Genomic DNA, 25,079 nt, shown 5'->3' on the forward strand with positions numbered 1-25,079 from the left:
GATTTATAACAAAGCCCAGACAGGGCTGGGGATATAGCTCCTTGGTAGAGCCCAAGACCCTAGGTTCAAATCCCTAATGACACAAAATGGGGAGAAAAAAAAAAAAAAAGTCCAGATAAATGATAGCCCAAACCAACATAGTAGCAGCAGGGAAAAAGAACCAGAAAAACAAGGTAAAACAAGATTTGTTAAATAATCAGGTAATGGAAGGATGGGAAAAGAAGGGTAGTACACAAAGTAATAAGAGTGAAGAGATCATATCTTGGATTTTTCCAAGTGACTACAGAATAAATGGGTCACAAAAGGAAAATTAAGCTTGATACATAATTTTTCTGACATAAGTTTAAAGTACCTTAGGATTACCAAAATGCAACAAAGCTGAAGATCAAGCTGTACTAAAATGACAACAATTAGGGAGTCATCAAAACAAAGCTAGTTGAGGTCACCAAAGATGAGATCATTCACAGAGAGTAGACAGAGGGAAAAGACAGCAGAAGATAGTACCCCGGAGTATAAAAAAACATGTGAAGTGTTCCGAGAAAAAGATAAACCAGAAAAGATTGGCTAATATGATAGAGGGAAAGAGAGAAAATATGTCCCAAAAGCATAAGAAAATTTCAAGGAAGATAGTCAAAATGACAAATGTTTAAAAAGATGCCATTAGCTTTAGCAAGAGTGAGGTCCATGTTGAACGCCACCCCATGAAATTCAGTGATTGCAATAGATTATCAGACATCAAAATACTGGGAGAAAAATGTAATGAGATTTTTAAAAAATGAATAAAGACAACTTTTTCAAGAAATGTTGAGAAAGACTGGGCATGGTGGCACAAGCCTATAATCCCTGAGACTCTGGAAGCTGAGGCAGGAGGATCACAAATTGAAGGTCAGCCTCAGCAACTTAGCAAGGTCTGAGGCAACTTAGTGAGACCCCTTCTCCAAAAAAATAATAAATAAAATTTGGAGATGTAGCTCAGTCATAAGGCACCACTAGATTCAATCCTAATACAGGAGAAAAAAAGCTACAGGAAATAATTACAGGAATTACAGATAAAGAGGAATCTAGGGTGAAGGGGATATATTTAACATGAGAGACCTAAAGTGTGCTTAAATCCTAGTAAATTAGTGCCAGTTAAGAGTGAAAGAGGGCTAACAAAGTGTTATAGACTGAACTGTTTCCCCAAAATTCACATGTTGAAATCCTAAAGACAGCACCCTCAGTGAATGAAGATAAGGTTTTTAAACAGCTGATTGAATAAGATAAAAGGAGGCTGTTAGGATGGGTTCTTAATCTAATACAACTTGGGTCCTTATAAAAGGAAGTGACATCAGGGGTGCTTAAATGTGAAGGGACAATCATATGAAGAGATAGCAAGAGGGTAACCATCTGCAAGCCAAGGACAGACAATACCAGACCTACCAGCACCTTGACCTTGAACTTTCAACTTCCAGATCTGTGAGAAAATAAATTTCTGTTGTTTAAGCCACTCAGTTTGGCATTTTGTTATGGCAGCCCTAATAAATTAACACAGGGAGAATTTTCTGCCCCAAAGGACAGAAAATTTAGAATATAATTAGAGACAGAGGCAGACATGTTTGTAGGAGAAAAAACAAAAAGCATGGGCTGGGGTTGTGGCTCAGTGGCAGAGTGCTTGCTTCACACTGTGAGGCACTGGCCTCAATCCTCAGCACCACATAAAAATAAGTAAACAAAATAAAAATACTATGTCCATCCATAACTAAACATTTGGATGAATGGATAAAAAAAATGTGGCATATATACACAATGAAATTTTACTCAGCATTAAAAGAGAATAAAATCATGGCATTTGCAGGTAAATGGATGACATTAGAGAAGATAATGCTAAGTCAAGTTAGCCAATCCCCCCAAAAAATAAATGCCAAATGTTTTCTCTGATATAAGGAGGCTGACTCATAGTGGGGTAGGGAGGGGGAACATGAGAGGAATAGATGAATTTTAGATAGGGCAGAAGGGTGGGAGGGAAAAGGAGGGAACAGGGGAGTAGCAAGGATGGTGGAATGTAATGGACATCATCATCCAAAGTACATTAGATATCATATCCAAAGTACATGGACATCATATCCAAAGTACATGGACATCATATCCAAAATATGAAGACTTGAACTGGGTGTCAACATACCTTATATACAGAAATATGAAAAATCATGGTTTATATGTGTAATAAGAATTGTAATGCAAAAAAAAAAAAACAAAGTACATGTATAAAGGCATGAATTGGTGTGAACATACTTTATATACAAAGATATAAAAAAATTGTGCTCTATACGTGTAATAAGAATTGTAATGGGGCTGGCGATGTGGCTCAAGTGGTAGCGCACTCGCCTAGCATGCGTGTGGCCCGGGTTCGATCCTCAGCACCACATACAAAGATGTTGTGTCCGCCGAGAACTAAGAAAAAATAAATGAATGTTAAAATTCTCTCTCTCTCTGTCCCCCTCTCTCTCTCTCACTCTCTCTTAAAAAAAAAAAAAAATTGTAATGCATTCTGTTGTAGTGTATTTAAAAAAAAAATTTTTTAAAAAAGCAACAGATCTCCTGCCCAACATATTTTCTCTCTGAAATAGAAGAAAACATTTTCTAGTAAAGAGGAAGGAGGAAAGGTTGTAGGATAGTAAGCCACTACCTGAAACAAGAGCAGTTACTAGGGATACAGGATTATTAGGCTGCCTGTCCAGTAATCAAAAAAATGTCTACTCTTCAATGAATACCTAGCTTACATTCATGAATGCTTTCGTTCAGTTTAAATATAATGAATTCTGCCAGTGACCAGCAACAGAAAAGAATTGAAATGAATCAGAACCTGGGTTATGAATTTAGGTATTTGAGATCTTAAGAAAGTCACTTACCATTTCTAGGCCCCAGATTCACCAGAGGAATAGACCTGATAATCAGCATAAAATAATCTCAGAATTTTTAAAATGCTCTAATTTTCATGGAAGCTTGTGCCTGATCTCTGTCTTCTTCAACTTTCACCAATAAAAATAGTGTATCTCAAACTTCATTGAGAATTCCTATCATCTGAATATCTTGTAAAAATGCAAATTCTGATCCAGTAGCTTTCAAGTTGGGCCTAAGATTTTAAGTTTCTAACTCCTAGGTAATGCAATATATAACATTTTTAAGTAGCAAGGGTGTGCAACACTGATTCAGCTTAAACTCTGTGGACTGAGCTATAATCAGTTCCATATTTTAAAAACCAAAGGACACTTCAGACACACCTGCACTGAATTTGCCAGGCCATTCCCTAAAACACTCTGGAATTAACTAATAATGCCCATCTGATAAAGAAAAGAACAAATACTATTACCAGTAATACTAAAATAGGAGAAATGAGGTTAAATTACGTATGTACATACATACAACACAAAGATCCAAATCCAACTAAAATTGCCTTTCCCCAAGATCTCTGGTATATTTTAAATGTCATATGACCACATGGATTAATGCTTTCTGGTTTGATTCTGATTGTAAATACATTCATAATATCATGAAATATAAAGATTTTTCTAATAATTGCCAAATAAGCTGTACTTGTTTAGAATCTCCAATTATACTACTTCAACCAAATTCATCTGCAATGGGTATCCTTTTTAACTTTAGGAAATGTAACTATGGCAAAGAATACCCTTCTGAGCTGGAGCAATAGCACAGCTTGTAATCCTAGTTGCTGGGGAGGCTGAGGCAGGAGGATCAGGACTTCAAAGCAATTTAGCCAAGCGCTAAGCAACTCAGTGAGACCCTGTCTCTAAATAAAATACAAAATAGGGCTGGGGAAGTGGCTCAGTGCCTCTGGGTTCAATCCTTGGTTAGCTCCCTACTCACCCCAAAAAAGAATACCCTTCTGTCCTAAGGTTATAATATATGGTCACAACCTACTGTCATATATTATAATCCATTCTGTTTCCACAATTTCCTGTGCTAGTTCCATCCAAAAATAAAATTTGCAATTCTATTACAAAAAAATAGGAAGAAATTTCCTAATTTCACCAAAATCAGTGAAGAAAGATATAAGAAAAGATGTCATACAATGGTTGTATCATACAGTGAAATCACTTATGCTTAATGTGAAGCCTCTGTGCTGAGCAGGTAAGTTTTAAATAAGGCGAAAATGGAGGAAGGAAATCCACATGCACAGGGAAGAGGTCGGGGGTAGGACTCACATAAGGCTGAGAACTGCTCTTCCTTATTTCATTCTAAATAACCAAACCTCAAGGGCACTACTGCACAGTAACTGAGTTCCTTTAAATTGTGGTAAAGAAGAGGTATGTCAATTGTAACCTTGGCATCAGAAGGCAATTAATTTACCAGTCCTTGCTATTTATTTAGCCAAATCACGTAGATAAGATTACTTCTCTCATTAACCAACAGCTCACAAAAATAAAGAAAAATGACAAATGCAATGGGCCTCAAATAGTTTTGCTGAATCATAAATATCCCCAAACATAAATCTGCAGGAGTCGCTGAGATTGAGCATTGGCGGCCATACCTCAGTATGAAACTCCTCTCCGAAAATGCTAACTTCCTTCACTTTTTAATTAAAGGCAAAGCAGTTTAAAGATTTCACAGTATTGCTCTTACCAGCAAGGATGAATATGCAATACCATATTTACTAATTTGATGCTAAAGATAAAATTCTCTCAAAAGTTTGCATCACCTATCCCCCAAGGGCAAATATACCACCCAGGCCCACAATAGCAGCCACAACGGGTACCCTCAGCTCCGCTCTGCCTGGCACACAGGTCCCTGTAATGCAGCACCCTGATTTTCCTCCACAACCATGCTCTCCGATGACCGGCTAACTCGGCGAGCGCCCTGCTCCCAGGGATTCCAGGAGTTACACAGAGCCAAGCCTGCAGGACGCCCTCGCTACTTACTGCTCTATACCTCAATTCTCGGTAGCTCCACGTTCTTCCCTCTCTACACGGGTCTCAGCTACCCAACCCACTCCTTCCTTCTGCCCGCGCGCGTTCTGCGGCTCTCGGGCCTGGGCCTCACCGTTTGGTTCGGTCCGGAATGACCCGGCCCTCCGGCTCCCACTTCTTAAAACGAAGTGGCGTCGGTTGGTACGGCGCCCCACACTGCCAGTCCACACGCTGCCGCCTACTGATGCCGAAAGCGGATTCTAGGAACGCGCCATATTCAGCGTCGCAACTCCAAACGACGCGGACGCGCTGATATTGCGTCACAGATTACCGATGCGCAAGAGAGGCAAAAGAAGACGATAGGCGAACGGTGAAAGGAGTGGGCGGAGCTTTCTCTTCGAAACTAAAGGCGCCCGGCATCCAAATCAACAATATGAGCATGCGCAGTAGAGCCCCAACTAGCTGAATGTGTATCCATGGCAACAGTAAATCCTGCCCTAAACTGGAAAAATCAGCTGTCTCCTGGATTGTCTAAAACTGAAGTCAGAAACATTTTTTCTTCTAGATATGAACTGCTTGTTTACGGGTCTCACAGCGCAGAGAATGATTATTACACTCTTAATCCCACCAGTCAATCCTCCTTACCACAAATGTTTTTCAAGTTCTTGAACTTTCTGGCGCTCTACTCCAAAGCAGCAGCAAGGGTGGAAAGGTTTAAAAGGGCCACTTCTGATTGCTTCTGCGACTAGCTAGCTTACTGATCTGTTTTCTTATCTTTACAAAGACAGATTGAAAAGAAATAGTTGTGTTCATAAACATTAGTTGCTCTTGTAGAATGTACCAGATACTGTTTAGGATCTTTAAGATTGGACCCAAATGGTAAACACTACATTACAAGGATATTCATTACACAATGGCTGTTTATTAAAGTAAAGAAATAAAAATTACTTGCAAGACCATTAGAGAGGAATGATAAAATCAGAACACATTCACTGATAATACAAATTAGTCATCTAAATTTATGTTGAAGCATATTTGTTGACACAGTAATATAGTAGCAGTGCATTAGAGGAGTAGGTTACAAAATGATGTTCAGTAAGATCCCATGTTTGGAAGTAAATGCCAAATGCTAAGTGGGCCTGTCACTAGTTGGGTGTTTTTTTTGTTTGTTTTGTTTTGGTACCAGGAATTAAACTCAGGGGCCTCACTAAATTACTCAATCTGGCTTTTCCCCCCTTTTAATATATTTTTAGTTATCAATAGACCTTTATTTTATTTACATGCAGTGCTGAGAGTAGAACCCAGGGCATCACACATACTATCCAAGTGCTCTACTACTGAGCCACAACCCCAGCCCTCTACATTTGGCTTTGAACTTGCCATTCTTCTGCCTCAGCCTCCCCAATTGCTGGGATTACAGGCATATGCCACCACATCTGGAAGCTGGATGGTATTTTGACCAAGCTTCATTTTCTTTTTGTTTAACTCTATCTTCTCATTATATATATATATATATATATATATATATCAAATTTTAAGTGTGTGTCAAGTCATGTAGGGATCTTGTTATAATACAGGACTGATTAATCTAGTCTGGGATGTTTCCTAAAATTCTTTATTTCTAATAAATTCCAGATAATGAGTACAGCAGTGTAACTGGTAATCCAAGTAACTGAGGTGGGTGAGGCAAGAGGACTGTAAGTTCTAGGCAAGCCTTAGCAACTAAGTGAGATTCTCAGCAACTTAGCAAGTCCCTGTCTCAAAATAAAAACAAAAAGAACTGGGAATGTGGCTCGGTGAAAAAGCACCCTGGCGCCCAATCTCCAGTACCAAAAAAGGAAAAAAGAAGTTTCCAGATGATGCCAATGCTGCCAGCCCACAGATGACAGTATGAGAAACAGGACTCTAAGGAATTTTGATGCAAAAAAAGTTACCTATTTCAAAATAGAAGAAAAACTGGTTTAGAAGAGTAGATCTCACCTATTTGGATAATGGACCATTTGGAAATCAAAGGAAATCTCTACATTAGAAAAATGTGTCAGGTGTGGTAGGTGAAAGCCTGAAATCCCAGCAACTCTTGGGGCTGAGACAGGAGCAATCCAAGTCCAAAGCCAGCCTCAGCAACTTAGTGAGGTCCTAAGAAACTCAGCAAGAATCTGTCTCAAAATAAAAATAAAAAGGGATGGGGATGTGGCTGAGTGGTTAAGCACCCCTAGGTTCAATCCCTGGGATCAAAAAAAAAAAAAAAAAAAACAGAAAGGAAGAAAACCGGGGATGGGACTGTGGCTAAGTAGCAGAGCACTTGCATGTGTGAGGCCCTGGGTTAGATCCTCAGCACTACATAGATAAAATAAAAAGGTACTACATCTACCTACAACTAAAAAAAAAAAAAAAAGAAAAGAAAAGAAAAAAATTAAAAATTTTTTTAAAAAGAAAGGAAGAAAACCAAACCATAAAAATGCATGTATGTAAATTTTTCCAATAATGTAAGGATACCAAATCCATTTGGGGGTCCTAGGTACTGTGAATATAAAAGCTAGTCACATACTATGAACAAAATAAATATGTACAACTGAATAAATCATGTCATTTTCTCAGGGTTTTTAGAGAAAAGAGTAAACAAATATTTAAATTAACACCATTGGGCCTGTTGTGATACATCTGAAATCTTAATATAAATTCTGTTTTCCCCCACATATAGCTGAGAACAGTAAAGAAAAGCAGAAAGTTAATGAAGCAAATGCTAAATTAAAAAAACATTGATTTCCATTCCCTGTCAATCTTAATTTAAAAAACTCATCACAATAAGTAACACTCATTCTGCCTCAATAATTACATTATTATAATTAATTTCCAATAAATACTTCTTATGTGTGGGGCATGGTGGTGTACACCTGCAGCCCCAGCCTCTTGAAAGGCTAAGGCAAGAAGAACACAAGTTCAAAGCCAGCCTGCACAACTCAAGAGAAACCCTGTTTAAAAAACAAAAACAAACCAGAATTTCCTATATGTCAACTACTGTTCTGTTTTTAAGGACTGGCATTTAACTTGTGACATCTTATGTAATTTATAAGTTCTCATCACCCTCATCTAGAATGGAGAGTGGTCTTTTCTTCATTTTACAGATTAAAAGATGATGTTCATAGGAATTAAGTCATTTTTTTTCCAAAGTTAGATTCTTAAGTGGAAGAGCACAGACTCAAACTCAGATGCAGTATGTATATAATGACAGGTACAAGAAAAAGACGTCCACATCCGCATCCCCCAAACTTGTGAATGTATTACCTCACATAACAAATGAGATTTTACCAATGTAAGGATCCTGGTAGGGGAAGATAATTCTAGATTATCCTGCAGATCAAATGTAATCATTGGAGTTTTCATAAGAGGGTTTTTAAAAAATCAAGAGTGTCAGAGAGGCGGCTTGGAAGGAAGATTTGAGAAATTGCCTTAAACATACTTTTTATACCAAAAAAACCTAGGCACACTATTAGACTAAAACTAACCCCAATCTTCTGTGACAATGATTTCAAATGTATTCAAGCTGTCAGTTTTTCATTTGAATATTACTAAAGTCAGAGTACTTAATTTTTCTAACTTCCATCAAAAATAATGAAATGAATGACATTCTTGTGTTTTATCTTCTCCCATGATCATCTGTAAAATAGTTCATATAGTCATTTTCTAATTAAAACTATACTCTGTTTAAAAAATTTTCAACACATGAATGCTTGCAAAGCTCTTAGAAGAAATCAAATCCAAAGATGGAAAAGGGGTGTGCCAATTAAGCCTGCCCAATCAGGTCATAAAGATATGACTGAACCCTGTTGTTATCAGCCTCATTTGTCCAAAAAAGGCCATGAAAGTTCCAACACTTTCTCCTCCTGAGCATAGCAGAGCTGCAGACTCTGTCTGTACAGGTACATACAAGTGTAAATTATCACACCAACAGAGCAAAAATCTGTGTGATTATATCTAAAAGATTATTATAATTTTAATAGAAAATAAGGGGAAAGCAAAGGGGCATTTTGAGGAATCCAGGTGTCCTGAAACATTTACCTCTCCACAGGGTATCAGCCCAACTAAAGGAGAGAACTCATTCCTATCTTTGGCCAACAAAGACAATGCTTTCCAAAATATTTTAAAGTTAAAATAATGCTTATTTTTAAACTATTAGGGCCTAAAATAAGAACAAAGAGACTGAATAAGGGACAGAGGAGCTTTTCTGTGAATAAAGAAAGTAAACTTCAGAGCATGTATTTTTTGACAATAAGTCACTGACTTTTGAACTTTCTTGCTTTCTTCCAGGCTCCTTCCAAATGGTTGGGGTTATTAGGCATTAAGTTGCTCCCTTTCAAATAATCAATATAAATAATTTGCACTTATAAGGGAAAAGTTTTTTCCCCCACAGCCTCTGGAAAAAAACAAAAAGCCCTGTAGACTATTCTTAACTTCATCTCCATATTCCAAGATAATAAATCTATGTTGTTAAAGCAGCAAGAGAAATATTTACATATTATAGGGCCATAGGTTTTCTAACTTACTACACTTCATTTATTATTGCAACTTGTACAAAATTAGGACTTGGGCAAGTCTATGTTATAATACAGCTCATTGGATGTTTATAAGTTTACCCATTAGATGTTTATAACATACCAAATAAGGATTAAGACTTTGAGAAATGATTTCATCTTTTTTACTATAATTCATAGATTAATTTTTAATCAAAACTTCAAACTATAACAAATTCTTTTAGTAAAGATTGATTATATTAGCTATGATATGTTCATTCAATTGAGTGTCTGTTAAAAATGATGCAGATTTTATTCATTAACATTAAAAGATGCCCAGAATATTTAGTTAAGTAAGATTAGGAAGTTAGAAGAATTTTATGTATCAAAAACTTTTGAAAAACACACACCAATATTTTAATAGGTGTGAATTCTGGATAGTTTCATCACCTACAATCTTTTAGGTATCTAAATGATTTTCATTTATGTATTTATTCAAGTAATGCTTGAACAGTACAAAATAATAAATACAATTATTTCTAGTTTGGAAAAAGAAACATAATAGCAAAAATAAAGTGAAGGGGTATTTCTCTTATTCTTCTGGTGAAAATGAAAATTGATTAAACTGTTTCTGAAAATAATTTGTCAATATATATCCAAAGACTAAAATGTTCATATAATTTGACTAAATAATCTCATTCTTGGAACTCTACACTAAAGGATATAGAAATATTCTTCATGAATGCACTAAAATGTATAAGACTCAATTTATTTTACATGACAAATGGTATAGAAATGATTTAATAGTAAACATATACATTCACAAGATGAAATCTTCTTCTTCAGGAGCTGTGAATATTGATTATCCAGGACATGAAATTACTTGAAAAAGTGTTTTTTCTTTGTGGTACTGGAGATCAAACCCAGGGGCTTGTACATGCCAGGCTCTTACTCTACTACTGAATTACACTTATAGACACAAGTGTCTTTTGTGTTATTGTATTTATGGAAAAAAAACAGTAAATTGTATGTATACCCTGACTATGTAAAAACATGCATTACTAAAACAACAAAAAAGAAAGAATGTGTCAAAATGATCATAAATTATTCCAGCATAATGAAATCATAGGTAACATTTTCATCTTTTTTCTACTTTCTGTATTTTCCAGGACTTTTACAAGTTAAGTTTTTGGTTTGATTCTGTGATTTTGTTTTCAATGTAGCTGTCTTATCTTTGGGTCCCTGGAAATTCATAGGAGTGGAAAAAATAAAATTAGCTTTACTTACTTTATGCATTGATTGTTAACTTGGATGTAGCCTTTTTTCCCCTTTTCTCATTCCAACCCAGAACCTTTAGCATAGTAGGCAAGTGCTCTACAACTGAGTTACACTTCCAACACAGACATAGCTTACTTTAACATTCATGTCAAAGATTTAATCTTTTAACTTAATATTTTCAGATCCTCTGGATCTTATTTTAGATTGTCATTAAAAATAAAAATTGATTTAAATTATAGTTGGAATGTCTGAGCTAGTACCTTTTTGCTTCACTGTCCATTGACCAATGAAGGCAAAGGACTATGATGCCAACACAGAGCTGGAAGTAGAAACCAATGAAGCCCACAGGAGGTAGGCTGGTGCCTTATTTTGACACAGTAACTAGGTCCCCCATCTCTGACACCTGTAGCACTTAGGCAAATACCTTTATTCTTTATGAGACTGGATTCCCTCAAGTGTAAAACACGATAATTATGCTTGTCCAAACGACTTCACGTTTCATTGAAAATAGCCAGGCTTGGTGGCACACGCCTGTAATGCCAGCGACTTAGAAGGCTGAGGCATGAGGATCATGAGTTCAAAGACAGCCTCAGCAATTTAGCGAGGCCCTAAGTAACTCAGCGAGACCCTGTCTCTAAAAATATATTAAAAGGGGGCTGGGAATGTGGCTCAGTAGGTTAAGCGCCCCTGGGTTAAATCCCTGCTTACTAAAGAAAAAAAATAATAGAAAATAAAAATTATGTAGAAAGCATTTTGAAAAACACAAACTGTGATACGAAAACAAGGGGGAATGCACACAATCAATTGCTCATCAAAACAGTTTTCTTTAGAAATGACAGGAAAAGACTTTTTTTCCATAGAGTATACACTGAAAATTTTAAAACTGAGAGCCACTACATTGGAAGGTAAAATTGACGCAGATCTTGTATTCATGGAGGTTACAGTCGGATTGACACTCCTATTACAACACCCAATACATACCTATTACCACACTTACAGCGTTTTGGAGCTTTTGGTTGATCTCTCAGTGGAATAAACTTTGAGAGCAGTCTCTAATATGTAACCGTGAATTTCCAGCAGTGGCCTATACACAGCTGGGGCTCAAAAAAAAAATGTACAGAGAGTGAATGATGAAGCACAAAGGGAAGTAAAGGAATAAGAAGCGCTAGTGGAACTAGAGGCTAATTCCATTTTCGGAGTTCCTTTTTATACAGCAAGCAGAGGAGAAACGTAAGGAGTTTCCACCCTGCAATCTGCACGTAAACAGGAAAGAGATACGTGAAAGAAAACTTCTCTGGATGTCAGCGATCCCAGAACCTGGCCTAATAGAGGAGGCTTAACCACATTAAATAACTTAAACCTTACGCTTAGAGTACCACACAGCTTCTCCGCTACCTCCTTGTGGACGGCGACGAGGTACCCCGCCCCAACTCTAAGCCAGCCAATCCAAACTGTCGGAATCGGTGGCGCGGTGCCTTCTGGGATTCGTCGCTCCCGAGTCCAGGCTTTCCTGCAGCTGCTGATTACAATTTCCGGCGACCCCTGGGCTCCATGCTCCGCATCCTTCTGGGGGAGGAGTCCAGGGCGTAAGGAGGCGGAACGTGGGCCTCGCCCCTTCCCCACGTCGTGCGTACCGGTGACTGGCAGCGTCTCTCTAGTGCTGCAGAGACTACAGCTTTCAAGCTTTGGGACTTGTACACTTCGCGAACCTAGGTTCTCGCTTTCTGCAGGGATGCCGAAGATCAAGTCAGGGGCGAGCGGCTGCCGCAAGCGACAGGAACAGCGCCGGGAGCTAAAATGCGCCGGAGGTGTGGACAGCCGGGAGGAAACAGGGTTCCGGTCCAGTCTTCCTGCGGGACCATTCCTGGCGCGGACCGAGGCCCAAACCCGGGTAGATGGCCCGCCGCCACCTGCGCTCCTGAAAGCGCGGATGTCGGAGGTTCTTGGAGCGCCGGCCCCAGAGCCCAGCGCGTCGCCTCCAGCAAGGCCCGCGGGGGGATGGACTTAAAGCTGTGTGGTCAGTCCCGGCCCGGGGTGGGATGTTCGCTGGCTTCGTTGGCACAGAAATCTAACCCCACTACCGATCCTGCTTTCGTCTCTGGGACGGCCTGATATCTAATCGTGGTTGAGAAATTAAGGCTGTTTTGTGTTTTCTTCCAGGACTCATGTTCAACACGGGAATTGGGCAACACATTTTGAAAAATCCTCTCATTGTTAACAGCATTATTGATAAGGTGGGTGTGATGGAGGAACGGGAGAGAAGAGTTTGTTGGATTCTTAAATTTTATTTTCACCATACTTAAGCGAAGAGAGAATGTCGGACATAAAGTAGATGTTTGGTAAATATTTGTTGAACGAGTTAAAAAATGGTCTAGGACTCACAGGCTGGGTCAGAATTGAGAAATATTGATTCTTAGTCAAATTCATCATACACAGTTCTTTCCCATTTGAATTTGTTGGTATGAACAAAGTTGGTAACAGGATGCTATTGGAATCATTTCCTAAGTAGAAAGACAATATAGAAAGAAATGCTATTCTTGTTTTTCTGACTCCTAAAGATGAGAAGTATACCCCAGGTTAAGAGAGGTCTTAGCTTTTCATTTGCACCTAATATATTAATTTTGGAACCACACATATGAAGAAATCTCATTAAAATGAAGTCTGAGTAAGATCTCTGAACGCTTACAAAGATGTTCAAGTATAAACTATGTGTTCCAAAATGCTAAAGGATCTCAAATGGTTGTGCTTGCTTTTAGGCTGCCCTAAGACCAACTGATGTGGTGCTGGAAGTTGGACCTGGAACTGGCAACATGACTGTAAAGTTGTTAGAAAAGGCAAAAAAGGTAAAAATGAGGTTTAATGTTTTAATATCACAAATGACTGTAGCAAGCTCAGCTGGTATACAAACATAAAACTGTTTTAATTATAATGCTTGATCCCTTACTAGGAATTTTATCTTAGAAAGTATGAGATATATTAGGAAAACTGGACATATTAGCTGAGCATGGAGGCACACACCTGTAATCCCAGCAAATTAGGGAGGCTGAGGTAGTAAGATCACAAGGCAACTTAGGGAGACCCTGTCTCAAAATAAAGGGCTAGGTGTGTGGCTTAGTGGTTAAGTGCCCTTAGGTTTAATTCCTGGTACCATTAAAAAAAAGAAAGAAAAGAAAACTGACATATTAGGTATTTTGACAGGGAATTAATTATTGTAGTTAGAGGACTAAAAGAACAAAATGGGAACACTAAACCCCAAAATAATTACAAAGACCAGTTAACTGCCTTTAGCCCTAGAGAAACAAAGCAAAGAAATTGTAATTTTTGGAACCTAGAAATTTATAGAAGACCTGCAGAACTAGAGTTCATGCCTCTAAGATTGAGGTGCCACCTGGTCACTTCCAGTACCTTTTTTGTGTTTTGACTAATCCAGCTTTCAGTTAAGTGGAATCATTGTTGGGTCCTTGGTGGAAGCAAGCAACACATTTTAAAGGGCTTATCTAAAGAGAGTGATGAAGACTCTTTAGAGATGTATGAGAATGGTATTCAAGGAATCAATAAGCATTAATGAAATAATGAGGAGTAGCTACAGCAGGAAGCAGTTACCATCAAAAGGCCTGGTTAAAAGGGGAGAGACCAAGGAGAGTGTGATTTATTGAAGAGAAGCCACAACAGAACATAGCTCCTACTGAAATATCTGAAAGGCATGGAATAGGCTAGGAAATAAATACCCAATCTCTCCATTATAGGTACCCCATTTGGTGCTTTTATTTATTTTTTGGTGCTGGGGATAGAACCCAGAATCATCACATGCTAGGCAAATGCTCCACCACTGAGCCACAATGGTGTCCAGCTGCTGCCTTTCACTGGCCAATCCCAACCAGAAGCCAAAGTATAAGGGAGCTGGACAGCATTTATATGGCAAAGCAAAGGTGAAATGAGTATCAAATATAAGGTGAAAATATAAAATGAATCTGGGAGCCAGAAATAAGCAGCAAGTGTTCTAAGCCATACACATGATCTTCTTGGAAGTCAATGAAACCTAAGAACATATTGCAATAAAATTACAAACATAGCTTTGTCTGCTATCCATTTTCACTTGAGTAGTTACTTATGCCACATGTTCTGGATCTGTTGATGAAAGAAGTAATATACTAGGAGTAGTTTTGTAAACTCTGGTCTAAAAACACTACATACATATTGTATGTTCTTTTTTTATCCACTGCTTAGTTACAAAGCATAGAGACAAAGCCAACAGAACAAACAATTCTGGTGATTACTTGAGAATTCTCACATAATGTCTGTTTTTCTGGGTGATGTTTTTTCTTTGTTGTTTAAAGTGGTAGAAAATAATTGAAGGAGTATGGTTAGAAATTGGAAGACAGTTTAAATCATATAAGAATTACTGGTTGGGTAATAAGATACTTCATAATGAACCTAATAAATTTTTTTTGTTAATTTAGGTAATTGCCTGTGAACTTGACACAAGGCTAGTAGCAGAACTGCACAAAAGAGTTCAGGGCACGTGAGTATACACAATAGAATTAAAGTGCATTTCGGTCTCTTGAAACAACATTCTTCTAAATTTATTTTCATATTTTTAGACCTCTGGCCAGCAAACTTCAAGTTATGGTGGGTGATGTGTTGAAAACAGACTTGCCATTCTTTGATACTTGTGTGGCAAATTTGCCTTATCAGGTATGTCCTCAAGTTGTCAGAATCATCTTACTAAGTGTTTCTCTGATGTGTCTTTCCTGAGAGTAACTAGTAATTCTCTTACAGATCTCTTCTCCTTTTGTCTTCAAGCTGTTGTTGCACCGACCTTTTTTCAGGTTTGTGACAAAAAAACAAGAATTACTGCCATATTTAAGAAAGATGGACAGTTTAGGCCAGGAACACAAAAGACAGTTGAAAATGAAAGTCAAGTAAACTGAAAAACTATTGTAGACTTTTTATAGAAAACATTGATCTGTATGGATTTCTTTCTCTTTTTCAATTGACCAGAGTTATTTTGTAGAGCATTGGGAGGGTAGTATGACTTTCCCTATTTTCTAATCCTCTGCCATTAACATAGATCATACTATTTTATTACCTTATGTCTAGATAAATTGCAGTGGCTTCCTAACTGGTCTCTGGTAGAGTCTATCCAGTGGCTTTTAAACTGCAAGTCAGATACCTCTTAATGGTTATAAAGTAAATTCAGTGAGTCATGATCATCCTTTTTTTTTTTTTTAATAACATGGAATAGAATATATCAGAAGGCACTGTACATGGTCCAGGTGATATTGTTTCATGAAACTTTGGTTTGAAGTATATAAACAGAAATACATACAGATATTTTTGTAATTGCAGATATATTTCTTAATGTGATTCACTCACAGAAAAGAAAGTTGAAATGCAGCTTTGAAGATGATTTTGTTAGCCTCCCAAAGTCTCCCTGTTGCTTGAAGAAAAAAATCCACATTCTTTAAACTGTTAAACTAACAGGACATAATATCAAAACTTGCCTTTCCAGCCTGCAGTATTTCTTAAAAGTATTACCTGCCAGTCAGTTTTGTGTGTTTATATGTAGTACTGACGTTTGAACCTTTGGGTGCTTTACTACTGAACTTTCATACCCAGGCCTTATTATTTTTTGAGACAGTGTCTCAGTAAGTTGCCAGGGGTGGCCTTGAACTTGAGATCCTCCTGCTTTAGCCTTCTGAGAAGCTAGGATTACAGGTGTGCACCACTGTGCCCAACAACAGAATCAGTTTTATTGTTTTTGTATAAGGGGTGATGTACTGGTACAGATCTGAAGTACCTACTCATCTGATGTTTGAGGGCAAGCATTCCTCCTTGGGGTTAGGAATATGGCCATTATAAAACATAACAAAACCAACTATTTTGTGGTAACAAAACTAAAGCTTAAAAGTCTTCTACCTTCTAACCTGCTAAACTCATCATCATTAACTACAGATACTGCTCTGCTATTTCCTTCCCCTCAAAATTCATTGTAGTCAAAGTACATTCATAGTTGATAGTGATGATTTCCTTATTCTTGTTTTCTTTTCAGATGTGCTATACTTATGTTTCAAAGAGAATTTGCCCTCCGACTGGTTGCAAAACCTGGAGATAAGTTATACTGCAGACTCTCAATTAATACACAGCTATTAGCACGAGTGGACCATCTAATGAAAGTAAGTGTATTTTATTATTGAAACAGGCTAGTAACCTCATCTTTTGAGCATCTAGCTGTGTCTTTTGTGAGGACAGAATCTTTGATTACTAACTAAAAGTTGCTTTTGAGAGGATTAAATGTTTTCTGATTAACAGGTTGGAAAGAATAACTTCAGACCACCACCCAAGGTAGAATCCAGTGTTGTAAGGATAGAACCCAAGAATCCACCACCACCTATCAATTTTCAGGTGAGGTTAAAATACTATATCATTCAATAAACAAAAGAACTCTAACTTAGAAAATCTGTGGCTATAATAGCAGAAAAAAATATTGTAGGTCTAAATAGATAGGAAAATGTGAATTACAGCTTTGTGATGATGGAGTAGATGGAATAATTTAATGCATGATAGAAAGACAAAACATATGTCTGTAAAAGACAAAACAATTAGAATGCAAATGCATTGCACTTAAGAGAGTATAGGTCTGAAAATCTTATCTATTTGAGTAACTTGTAAAAAAGGTAAAATGAAAATTGTTTTGAGTAATATTTTGGGTAATACTCTGTAATAAAAATTCTTGTTTTTGTGACTTAAAAAAAGAAATCTAGACTACTTGATGTCAAATCTTACTATAGTCACATTATAGAAAAACATAATTGTTTGATAAACTTGTTTTAAGTGATTTGTCCATACCTCCTTTAAGGAGGTTTAGGTGCATTGCACAGGCTATATCCTAAATCATGTCTGTTTTGAATCTCATTTTTAATTTTTTGTGGGTTTGATAATAGAGATCAAAACTAAGGGTGTTTACCATTGAGGTACAACCCTCATCCTTCTTATTTTTTTGAGATGAGGTGTCACTAAATTGATGAGGATCTCTGTTGCTAAGGCTGATGTCAAACTTGTGATCCTCCTTCCTCAGACTTTTGAGTTGCTAGGATTGCAGCTGTGTGACACTGCACCTGGCTGAATCTTTTTTTTTTTTTTTTTTGAGGGGAGGGGGTATCAAGGATTGAATCCAGGGGCATTCAACCACTGAACTCCCAACCCTATTTTCGATTTTATTTAGAGACAGGGTCTCACTGAGTTGCTAGCGCCTCACTGTTGCTAAGGCTGGCTTTGAACTTTGATTCTCCTGTCTCAGCATCCTGAGCTGCTGAGATTACAGGTATGCACCACTGTGCCTGGCAGAATCTTATTTTTGAACACAATATGTGGACTTTGTACACAGTACTGGGGATTGAACCCAGGTTTACTCTACCATTGAGCTACATCCCCACCCTTTTTTCTTTTGAGTTAGGGTCTTGTTAAGTTGCCAAGGCTGGCCTTGAACTTGCAGTCCTCCTTCTGCAGAGTCCCTAGTAACATGGAACCAAGTGCAATAACATATGCCTGTAATCCTAGCAACTCAGGAAGCTGAAGCAGAAAGATCACAAGTTCAAGACCAACCTAGTCACATATAGGACTATTTTACATTTTTTTCTTAATTTAAAAAAATATATATTCAGTGAAGGGCACAAAGACACAAGAATCAAGAATACATCTTACTTTAGCATACCATATGCATCACTCAAGGTTTCTTCCAGTTTTATACATCAAAAAACAAAAACAGGCTGGAGCTGGAGCTCAGTGGTAGAGCACTTGCCTAGCACGTGTGAGGCACTGCATTCAATTCCCAGCACCATATGTAAGTGAATAAGTGAAATAAAGGTCCGTCAACAAATAAAAAAACAAAACAACACCTAATAGGCAGTGGCAAGGAGTTTGGTGTTTTGAGGAAATATCCATCTTCTGTTTCAGGAATGGGATGGCCTAGTAAGGATCACTTTTGTAAGGAAAAACAAGACATTATCTGCTGCATTTAAGTAAGTATATTACTAATTTCTAATATATGAGGGGCCAGTGCCCCAGACACCATCCTAGAATCTGGTCCTTTTCCTGAATAGCCAGCCCAAAGCATAAAGATTATTCATCCAGACAGACTTCATCCTTTTAACTATCAGTGCTTTAGAAGGCAGAATAATATGAAGAAAGTTCCAAGAGTTGGAGTCAGATAAGAGTTATGGAAAATTAGGAGGGGGGAAAGGGAAAAAAGACCTGACCATCTACTTGCATAGGTTTTTTCCCCCCTTATCGGAAAAATGTAATAAGCTGAGTGCAGTGGTGCCTGTGTGGTCTCAGTAACTTAGGAGGCTGAGGCCACATTATAAGTTCAAGATCAGCCTGGGCAAAGCAAGACCTTGTCTCAAAATTTAAAAGCATAAAAAGGAGTGGAGGATGTAGCTTAGTGGTAGAGGATCCTTGGAAGATCCTTACAAAAAAGAAAGAAGGTGTAATGATGGCCCACCCATTTAACATTTGTGGATAATTTGTGCCATTTTATTAACTTGGAAAATGAAACACAACTTAAGGTCTACAGGAAAAAAAGAGGCGAGAGCCAGCTTTATACGGTTTGGAGATTTAAAAATGCTTATGTAGCCAGGCAGTGGTGGATACCTGTAATCTCAGCAACTTAGAAGATGGAGGTCAAAGGATGACAAGTTTGAGGCCTGCCTCAGCATCTTAGCAGACCCTGTCTCAAAATAAAAAATAAAAAGGACTGGGCATGTGGCTAAATGGTATAGTACCTCTGGGTTCAATCCTTAGTACCAAAAAAAAGGGGGAGAAAAATCTTGTCCATTTAAAAAAAAAAAAAAAAAAGATGTTTATCAGGACTCTGCCTTTTAAAAATAATTTTTGCATCATAAAAGTTTAAGTATTCAACACTTTTTTATTTAAATTCCTTAATTTTAGCAAGTGGAACATAGATTTAATTTTATTGAACAGAAATTATGTACAAAATCTCTGATTTGGAAGTAATATTTATATCACTTGTTTACTTTATAGATCAAGTGCAGTACAACAGCTGTTAGAAAAAAACTACAGAATTCACTGTTCACTCCATAATATTGTAAGTATAAGTTGTTTCAATTATTTGTTATAAAATATCCATCTATTTTTTTTATTATCATGAGATTAATTTTGTACATATCAGTGATCCTTAAAAGACAGTGTATGATGTATAACTAGTTTAATTTTGACTTGAATACTGACTGGTATTATGACAGGGTAGAGTAGTCGAGATTGCTCAAGATGCTGCAATAGATCTTGAGCAATCTCGACTACTCCACCCTGTCGTAACTACTAATATCTTTTTAAAAAAAAAAAAAAAAAGGATTATATTTAGCTGGGCACAGTGGCACACACCTGTAATCCCAACAGCTCGGGAGGCTGAGGCAGGAGGATTTCGAATTCAAAGCCAGCTTCAGCAAGTTAGTGAGGCCCTAAGCAACTCAGTGAGACTGTGTCTAAATAAAATACAAAAAAGGGCTGGGGATGTGACTCAGAAGTATCCCTGGGTCCAATACCAAGTATCCCCGCCACACACACAAAAAAAATATCAGATTTAGCCAAGTATTTTTTCAATGCTATAAATGTATAACTTTCTTATTTTAAAATAATTGTGTACAATTTGCCATCCTCTGAATTGTGATCATCCCATTTGGTGCTCATGTAGCAGTCATAAATTAATTTATTTTGGTACTGGGGATTGAACCCAGGGATGCTTGACCACTGAGCCATATCCCTACTCTTTTTAATTTTTTGAGACAGGGTCTTGCCAAGCTATTTACTGCCTCACTTAATCCCTGAGGTTGGCCTTACAACTGTAATTCTTCTGAGCCCCTGGGATTACTGGTATGCAATTACAAATTTAAAGTTAGTTTTCTTTGTTGCTATTTTTTTATAAACTTTTTTAAAAAAAAATATTTTATTTCTTTAGTTGTAGTTGGATACAATACCTTTATTTTATTTTTTACATGATGCTGAGGCTCGAACCCAGGGCCTCACGCACTAGGTGAGCACTCTACTGCTTAACCCCAACTCCAGTCCCTTTGTAAATATTTTTAATACCTAGAAATTGAAGTAATTAAATACAGTATATGCTACATAGCAGACTTCTTTGTTGTGAATTTCATACCACTTAACGCATTCATAAATTTTTTTAAACAAGAGTAAGGGCTGCCCCCTTCACGTGGAGGCAGCCCCCACTCCCTTTCCTGACTTAAAGTATGCAGTATATTCATGCACATATTCACATGAAGATGTTTGCTTTTTATGGCTCAGATCCTGTATGGTTTAATGCACCACAAATACTGTTTCCATCCTATGTTATGGGTAGGTCATGAAACATCGGCTTAAGTAAACTGTTAAGCTGGATTAAGAACAATCTTTTGAGTAGAAGATGTGAATCAAATATGAAACACTTAATATTCTAAATGATCAGAGACAGACAGGTCATCTCAGAAAAATTAACTGGTTAAGTGAAATTGTGGCAATAAAATGTGAGAATTTTGAAAGGAGTAACAGCTGCTTTAAATAAAATTTCTAGCTTTATGAAATCTAAAATTAGTGACTATTTCAGAATTTTAATGATGAAATCGGGCAATATACATGATACCCATTCAAGATATTCTGTGTTAAAGTGGTAAAAAATGAGCCACTTAACTAATTAGAGATCTCAGTCTTATCCAAACCGTCAGGTTTTCCACGCTGTCATCAAAAGATGTATTAAAACGGACTATTTAAGACTTACTGGATTAGACAAAAAAAGAGCCAAGGGAACTTCATTAAAGATATGTTCATTTATTCTGAATCTTATATTGATAGGTAATACCAGAAGATTTCAGCATAGCAGATAAAATACAGCAAATCCTAACCAGCACAGGTTTTAGTGACAAACGGGCCCGTTCCATGGACATAGATGACTTTATCAGGTAATTACAGGGTTTTTTGCCTGTGTTTACGTTTTACTGTGGTACTTTTAGATTAAGAGATTTAAAGGCTTTTAAGTGGTATAAGGTGCTACCTGGGAGAGTTATTGCATAGCACTTCCATGGTATGGAATAGTATTTGGTATAAGATGGAGGCTAGTTAGCTGCAGCAGAATGAACTTTTTTTTAATTTTTATTTTTTTGAAGAACAGTCCCAGCCGGAAGATTGTTAATGTGTGTTGTAGTGTGTGTTCCTTCCCTCCTGCCCTGCCTTCCTACTGCCAACTCCCATTCATAGTCTCTCAAAGCCCATAAGGTTGAAAAATCATAACACATGTAACTGCATGATTCTTTATTGGGAATCGCTATCATTAAATATATCTTATCAAGCATGAAATGTAAGTTATAACCTATTTATCCTTTTAGTATTAGTTGTTTTGTAGTCTGAAGGAAGTTCTATATATCTTTAGTAAAAGGGTGTCAAATTACCTGGGCAATTCAGACCAAAATTTGCTTTTCTTTAAACTAAAGCAGTTAAGTTCCATGAAAATAAGGCTTCAATTAATCACCTAGATACTTATTAACACTAACTTTCAGAACTTTTTAGCTATTTAGCCAGTTTACTTTTAAAGCATCAATGATTTAGATAGAGGATGAATTTTTTAGAAAATTATCGTAGATTGTTATAAATCATTGTTTTGACTTCTATGCTGAAAACATGATAGATGGTAATTCTAAGAGTTGAACACTACTTTGCTTTTTGTACATTTTAATTCATTCATCATTATGGACAAGCCTGGAAATAGTTTATCTTGTTTGCTTCATTCTCACTAAATTTCTTTAGGGTGCAGTTTGCTAATAACTAAAGTCAGTTGTTGGGTGCAGTGGCGCACGCCTTGATCCCAGCAGCGTAGGAGGCTGAGGCAGGAGGATTGTGATTCAAAGCCAGCCTCAGAAGAAGCGAGGCACTAAGCAACTCAGTGAGACCCTGTCTCTAAATAAATACAAATAGGGTTGGGGATGTAGACCCCGTCTCTGAATAAAATACAAAATAGGGTTGGGGATGTGGCTCAGTGGTTGAGTGCCACTAAATTCAATCCCTAGTAAACCCTGCCCACCCCGACTCCTAAAAAGGTCAGCTAAGTACACAGGTATCCACAGAGAGAAACAATGTTTAAAAGTTTTTACTTTGAACCTCAGCTCAGAAGAATATGAAGACTGGTGATTCATCTGACTTCTGCCTTAAATTGCAAACAGCTTCTTGTTCAGTTAATTAAGCTGAAACAGAACAAATGTCAATGAGCTCTTACGCTTCAGACAGCAAAAATGTAAAATAATTTCAGTCAGGTTCAATATAATTTAAAACATGTTTGTTATAACAAAAAAGAAGTACCAACATGACATGGTTTTAATCCAAGTTATAAATTCAGCTGGAGAATAAGTTTTCTTTATAATGACTAATGTTAGGAGTTGGATAGTTGCATTAAGTAAGCTGATGTGTGCATGTATTATTAGTTATGGTACAAATCTATACATTATCAGTGTCACAAATTAGCTTTTTAATATCATTGCATTTTGTTTTTTAGATTGCTACATGGATTCAATGCAGAAGGTATCCATTTTTCCTAGCTATTTGGAAAATAATTTTGTCAAGGTCAAGAAAAATTAATTCTAGATTTCTAATATTTGAGAAGACAAATTCTGCTTTTGCTCAACTGGAACATTATTTGCTTGACTATTTTTGTACTGTTATTTTGTATTTTTAAGGCAGTAACAAGTCTTATTTGTTTTGAATGTAATACACGTGGCAGGGTTCAATCTATACACAGTATCTTCAAGTTCAAGAGCCGCAGATACGCACAACCTTAAACTTACCATTTCTAGCAGTTTATCGTACATCTCTTTACCATGTCCATACTGTAAAGACCTTTTTAGGCCATCAGCACTGTTCCTCATAAGTGTGTTCAATTAGTCACATATTACCTATCCATTTCTTATTCACATGTACAATAAAATAGTTGTTTCTTAAAATGTTATTTGCTTCTTTCTTTTACCTATTTACACAATTTCTTCTATTGTCGCCTACCTCTTCAGCCATAGTGTTGCAGCATAGGCTACATGGTGGTTGTGGGTAAGACTCAGTCTGTTGCTATCATACAATGCCAGGCATGTTCTGAGTTTGACTCCTTATCTATAAAACGAGGAAGCTCAGCTAGAATGAAATTAACTATAAAATTATATCATTTTTCTTGGAGAGATAATCATAGAGTTTTATAATTCAAAAATAGGTTTTAAAATATGTGCTGTTAACGCCATTAAAAAAAAAAAAGTTTTTTTCCCCACAACTACAGGTTCCTGGCATTAATGAATCTATATAATGAAAAGTTTTAGTACTTTTTTTCATATACCTGGTATTTACTTTTAAGCTATGTAAAAATTATCAAATTGAGAATTCCAGTAGAGTCATATACAAGTTTTATTAGCTACTCAGTTCAAATCAATATAGTGTTAAATATATTTTAATGAATTAAGAAATTAATAAAAATACCTTCATTGATATTTTGCTTTTTGTATAACTAAAACTTAATAGGAGTGATTCCAATTAATTTGCAAAGGTACACTGAGTAAACCTAGAAGGGAAGATATTTAAGTCTGGCTTCAAAGTCATATAGTAAATGTTACTAGTTAAAATAATATTTATATATCAGCTTTCAAGTCTGAGAAAATACTAAAAAGTGTTAAATTCAGAACAAAAAAATGAAGTTACTTAGTTATACAATCCAGTTTTACTACATGAATATTAAAAATCTACTTAAGGGTAGATTTTTTTTTTTTTAATCTCACAAACCATTTACTTTCCAAAGTTCACTTTTGTCCTAAGATTGAATTCAGCTTTCTTAGGTTGTTTCCCTCTAGCCTTATAAACTGCTTAGTTTTAGTCCCTTTTCTGTTTTTCAGTTCTCACCTCCCAAGTTCTTTGCTGGTACTAAATTTTTGAGAAACCTTGACTACCACCGAGAATGAAGCTATCATAGTATAAGGCAGCAGAATTATCTCTAAAAAGACCCTCCAAAGAATGGTATCCATCCAATGCAAATAATATCAAAGCTAATCTGTTTTGCTTACACTGGCCAACCTTATGTCTTCATTGCCCTTTGTAGATTAGTCCCAAAAACTGCCTTTTTTATTTAGTCCCTGCAGTGTCAACAGTTACCACTTCTCCATTCTTCTTTGAAATAAACAGAAATAGAATACATCTTAACAAATGAAAGAAAACCTGAGTTCCTTCCAAAACAAAGGTCATTGTATTGAAGTAAATTATCTCTAAACTCATACCATAGATTTCATTTATTAATAGGCATATTATGAAAAATCTACATTTGTTTTAGATTTCATGTTTACAGAGCTTTTCACCATGG

At 36.7% G+C, this 25,079-nt stretch overlaps 2 protein-coding genes across 10 annotated transcripts in view; one reads left to right on the top strand and one right to left on the bottom strand.

Moving 5' to 3' along the window:
* Ipo11 (importin 11) overlaps positions 1–12,199 on the bottom strand; it is a 207,335-nt gene extending 195,136 nt beyond the window's left edge. For 3 of the 7 annotated variants that reach the window (XM_078015991.1, XM_078015989.1, XM_013356118.4), the window contains exon 1: positions 12,059–12,198. The gene's annotated coding sequence lies outside the window, so the exon portion shown is untranslated. Of the gene's footprint in view, positions 1–5,037; positions 5,221–11,674; positions 12,034–12,058 lie in introns of those variants that run through there. The other 4 variants (XM_078015985.1, XM_078015988.1, XM_078015981.1 and 1 more) reach the window with 4 other exon arrangements.
* Positions 12,200–12,215: 16 nt separating this feature from the next.
* On the top strand, positions 12,216–23,691 carry Dimt1 (DIM1 rRNA methyltransferase and ribosome maturation factor). Of its 3 annotated transcripts, none has more exons than XM_005319581.5 (12): positions 12,216–12,501; positions 12,854–12,927; positions 13,450–13,536; positions 15,154–15,215; positions 15,295–15,388; positions 15,473–15,522; positions 16,746–16,869; positions 17,006–17,098; positions 18,650–18,714; positions 19,736–19,799; positions 21,557–21,663; positions 23,247–23,691. In XM_005319581.5, the coding sequence occupies exons 1-12, from the start codon at positions 12,426–12,428 to the stop codon at positions 23,287–23,289; spliced, it is 939 nt and encodes a 312-aa protein (XP_005319638.2). In that variant the 5' UTR covers positions 12,216–12,425; the 3' UTR covers positions 23,290–23,691. The 3 variants fall into 3 exon arrangements, with proteins under 3 accessions (XP_005319638.2, XP_021578176.2, XP_021578175.1); XM_021722501.3 differs by having other exon boundaries at positions 12,218–12,584; XM_021722500.3 differs by lacking the exon at positions 12,216–12,501 and adding an exon at positions 12,578–12,710.
* Positions 23,692–25,079: the final 1,388 nt, after the last annotated feature.

The sequence above is a fragment of the Ictidomys tridecemlineatus genome, chromosome 1, assembly GCF_052094955.1.
Source record: "Ictidomys tridecemlineatus isolate mIctTri1 chromosome 1, mIctTri1.hap1, whole genome shotgun sequence".
NCBI classification, from domain to species: Eukaryota; Metazoa; Chordata; class Mammalia; order Rodentia; family Sciuridae; genus Ictidomys; species Ictidomys tridecemlineatus.

Excerpts from the sequence above, each read along its gene's own strand:
- Dimt1 (XM_021722501.3), top strand. The coding sequence starts at position 12,491 with ATGCGCCGGAGGTGTGGACAGCCGGGAGGAAACAGGGTTCCGGTCCAG. Across the intron at positions 13,537-15,153 it reads TGTTAGAAAAGGCAAAAAAG|GTAATTGCCTGTGAACTTGA; the intron begins GTAAAAATGAGG and ends TTGTTAATTTAG. Across the intron at positions 19,800-21,556 it reads ACTGTTCACTCCATAATATT|GTAATACCAGAAGATTTCAG; the intron begins GTAAGTATAAGT and ends TTATATTGATAG.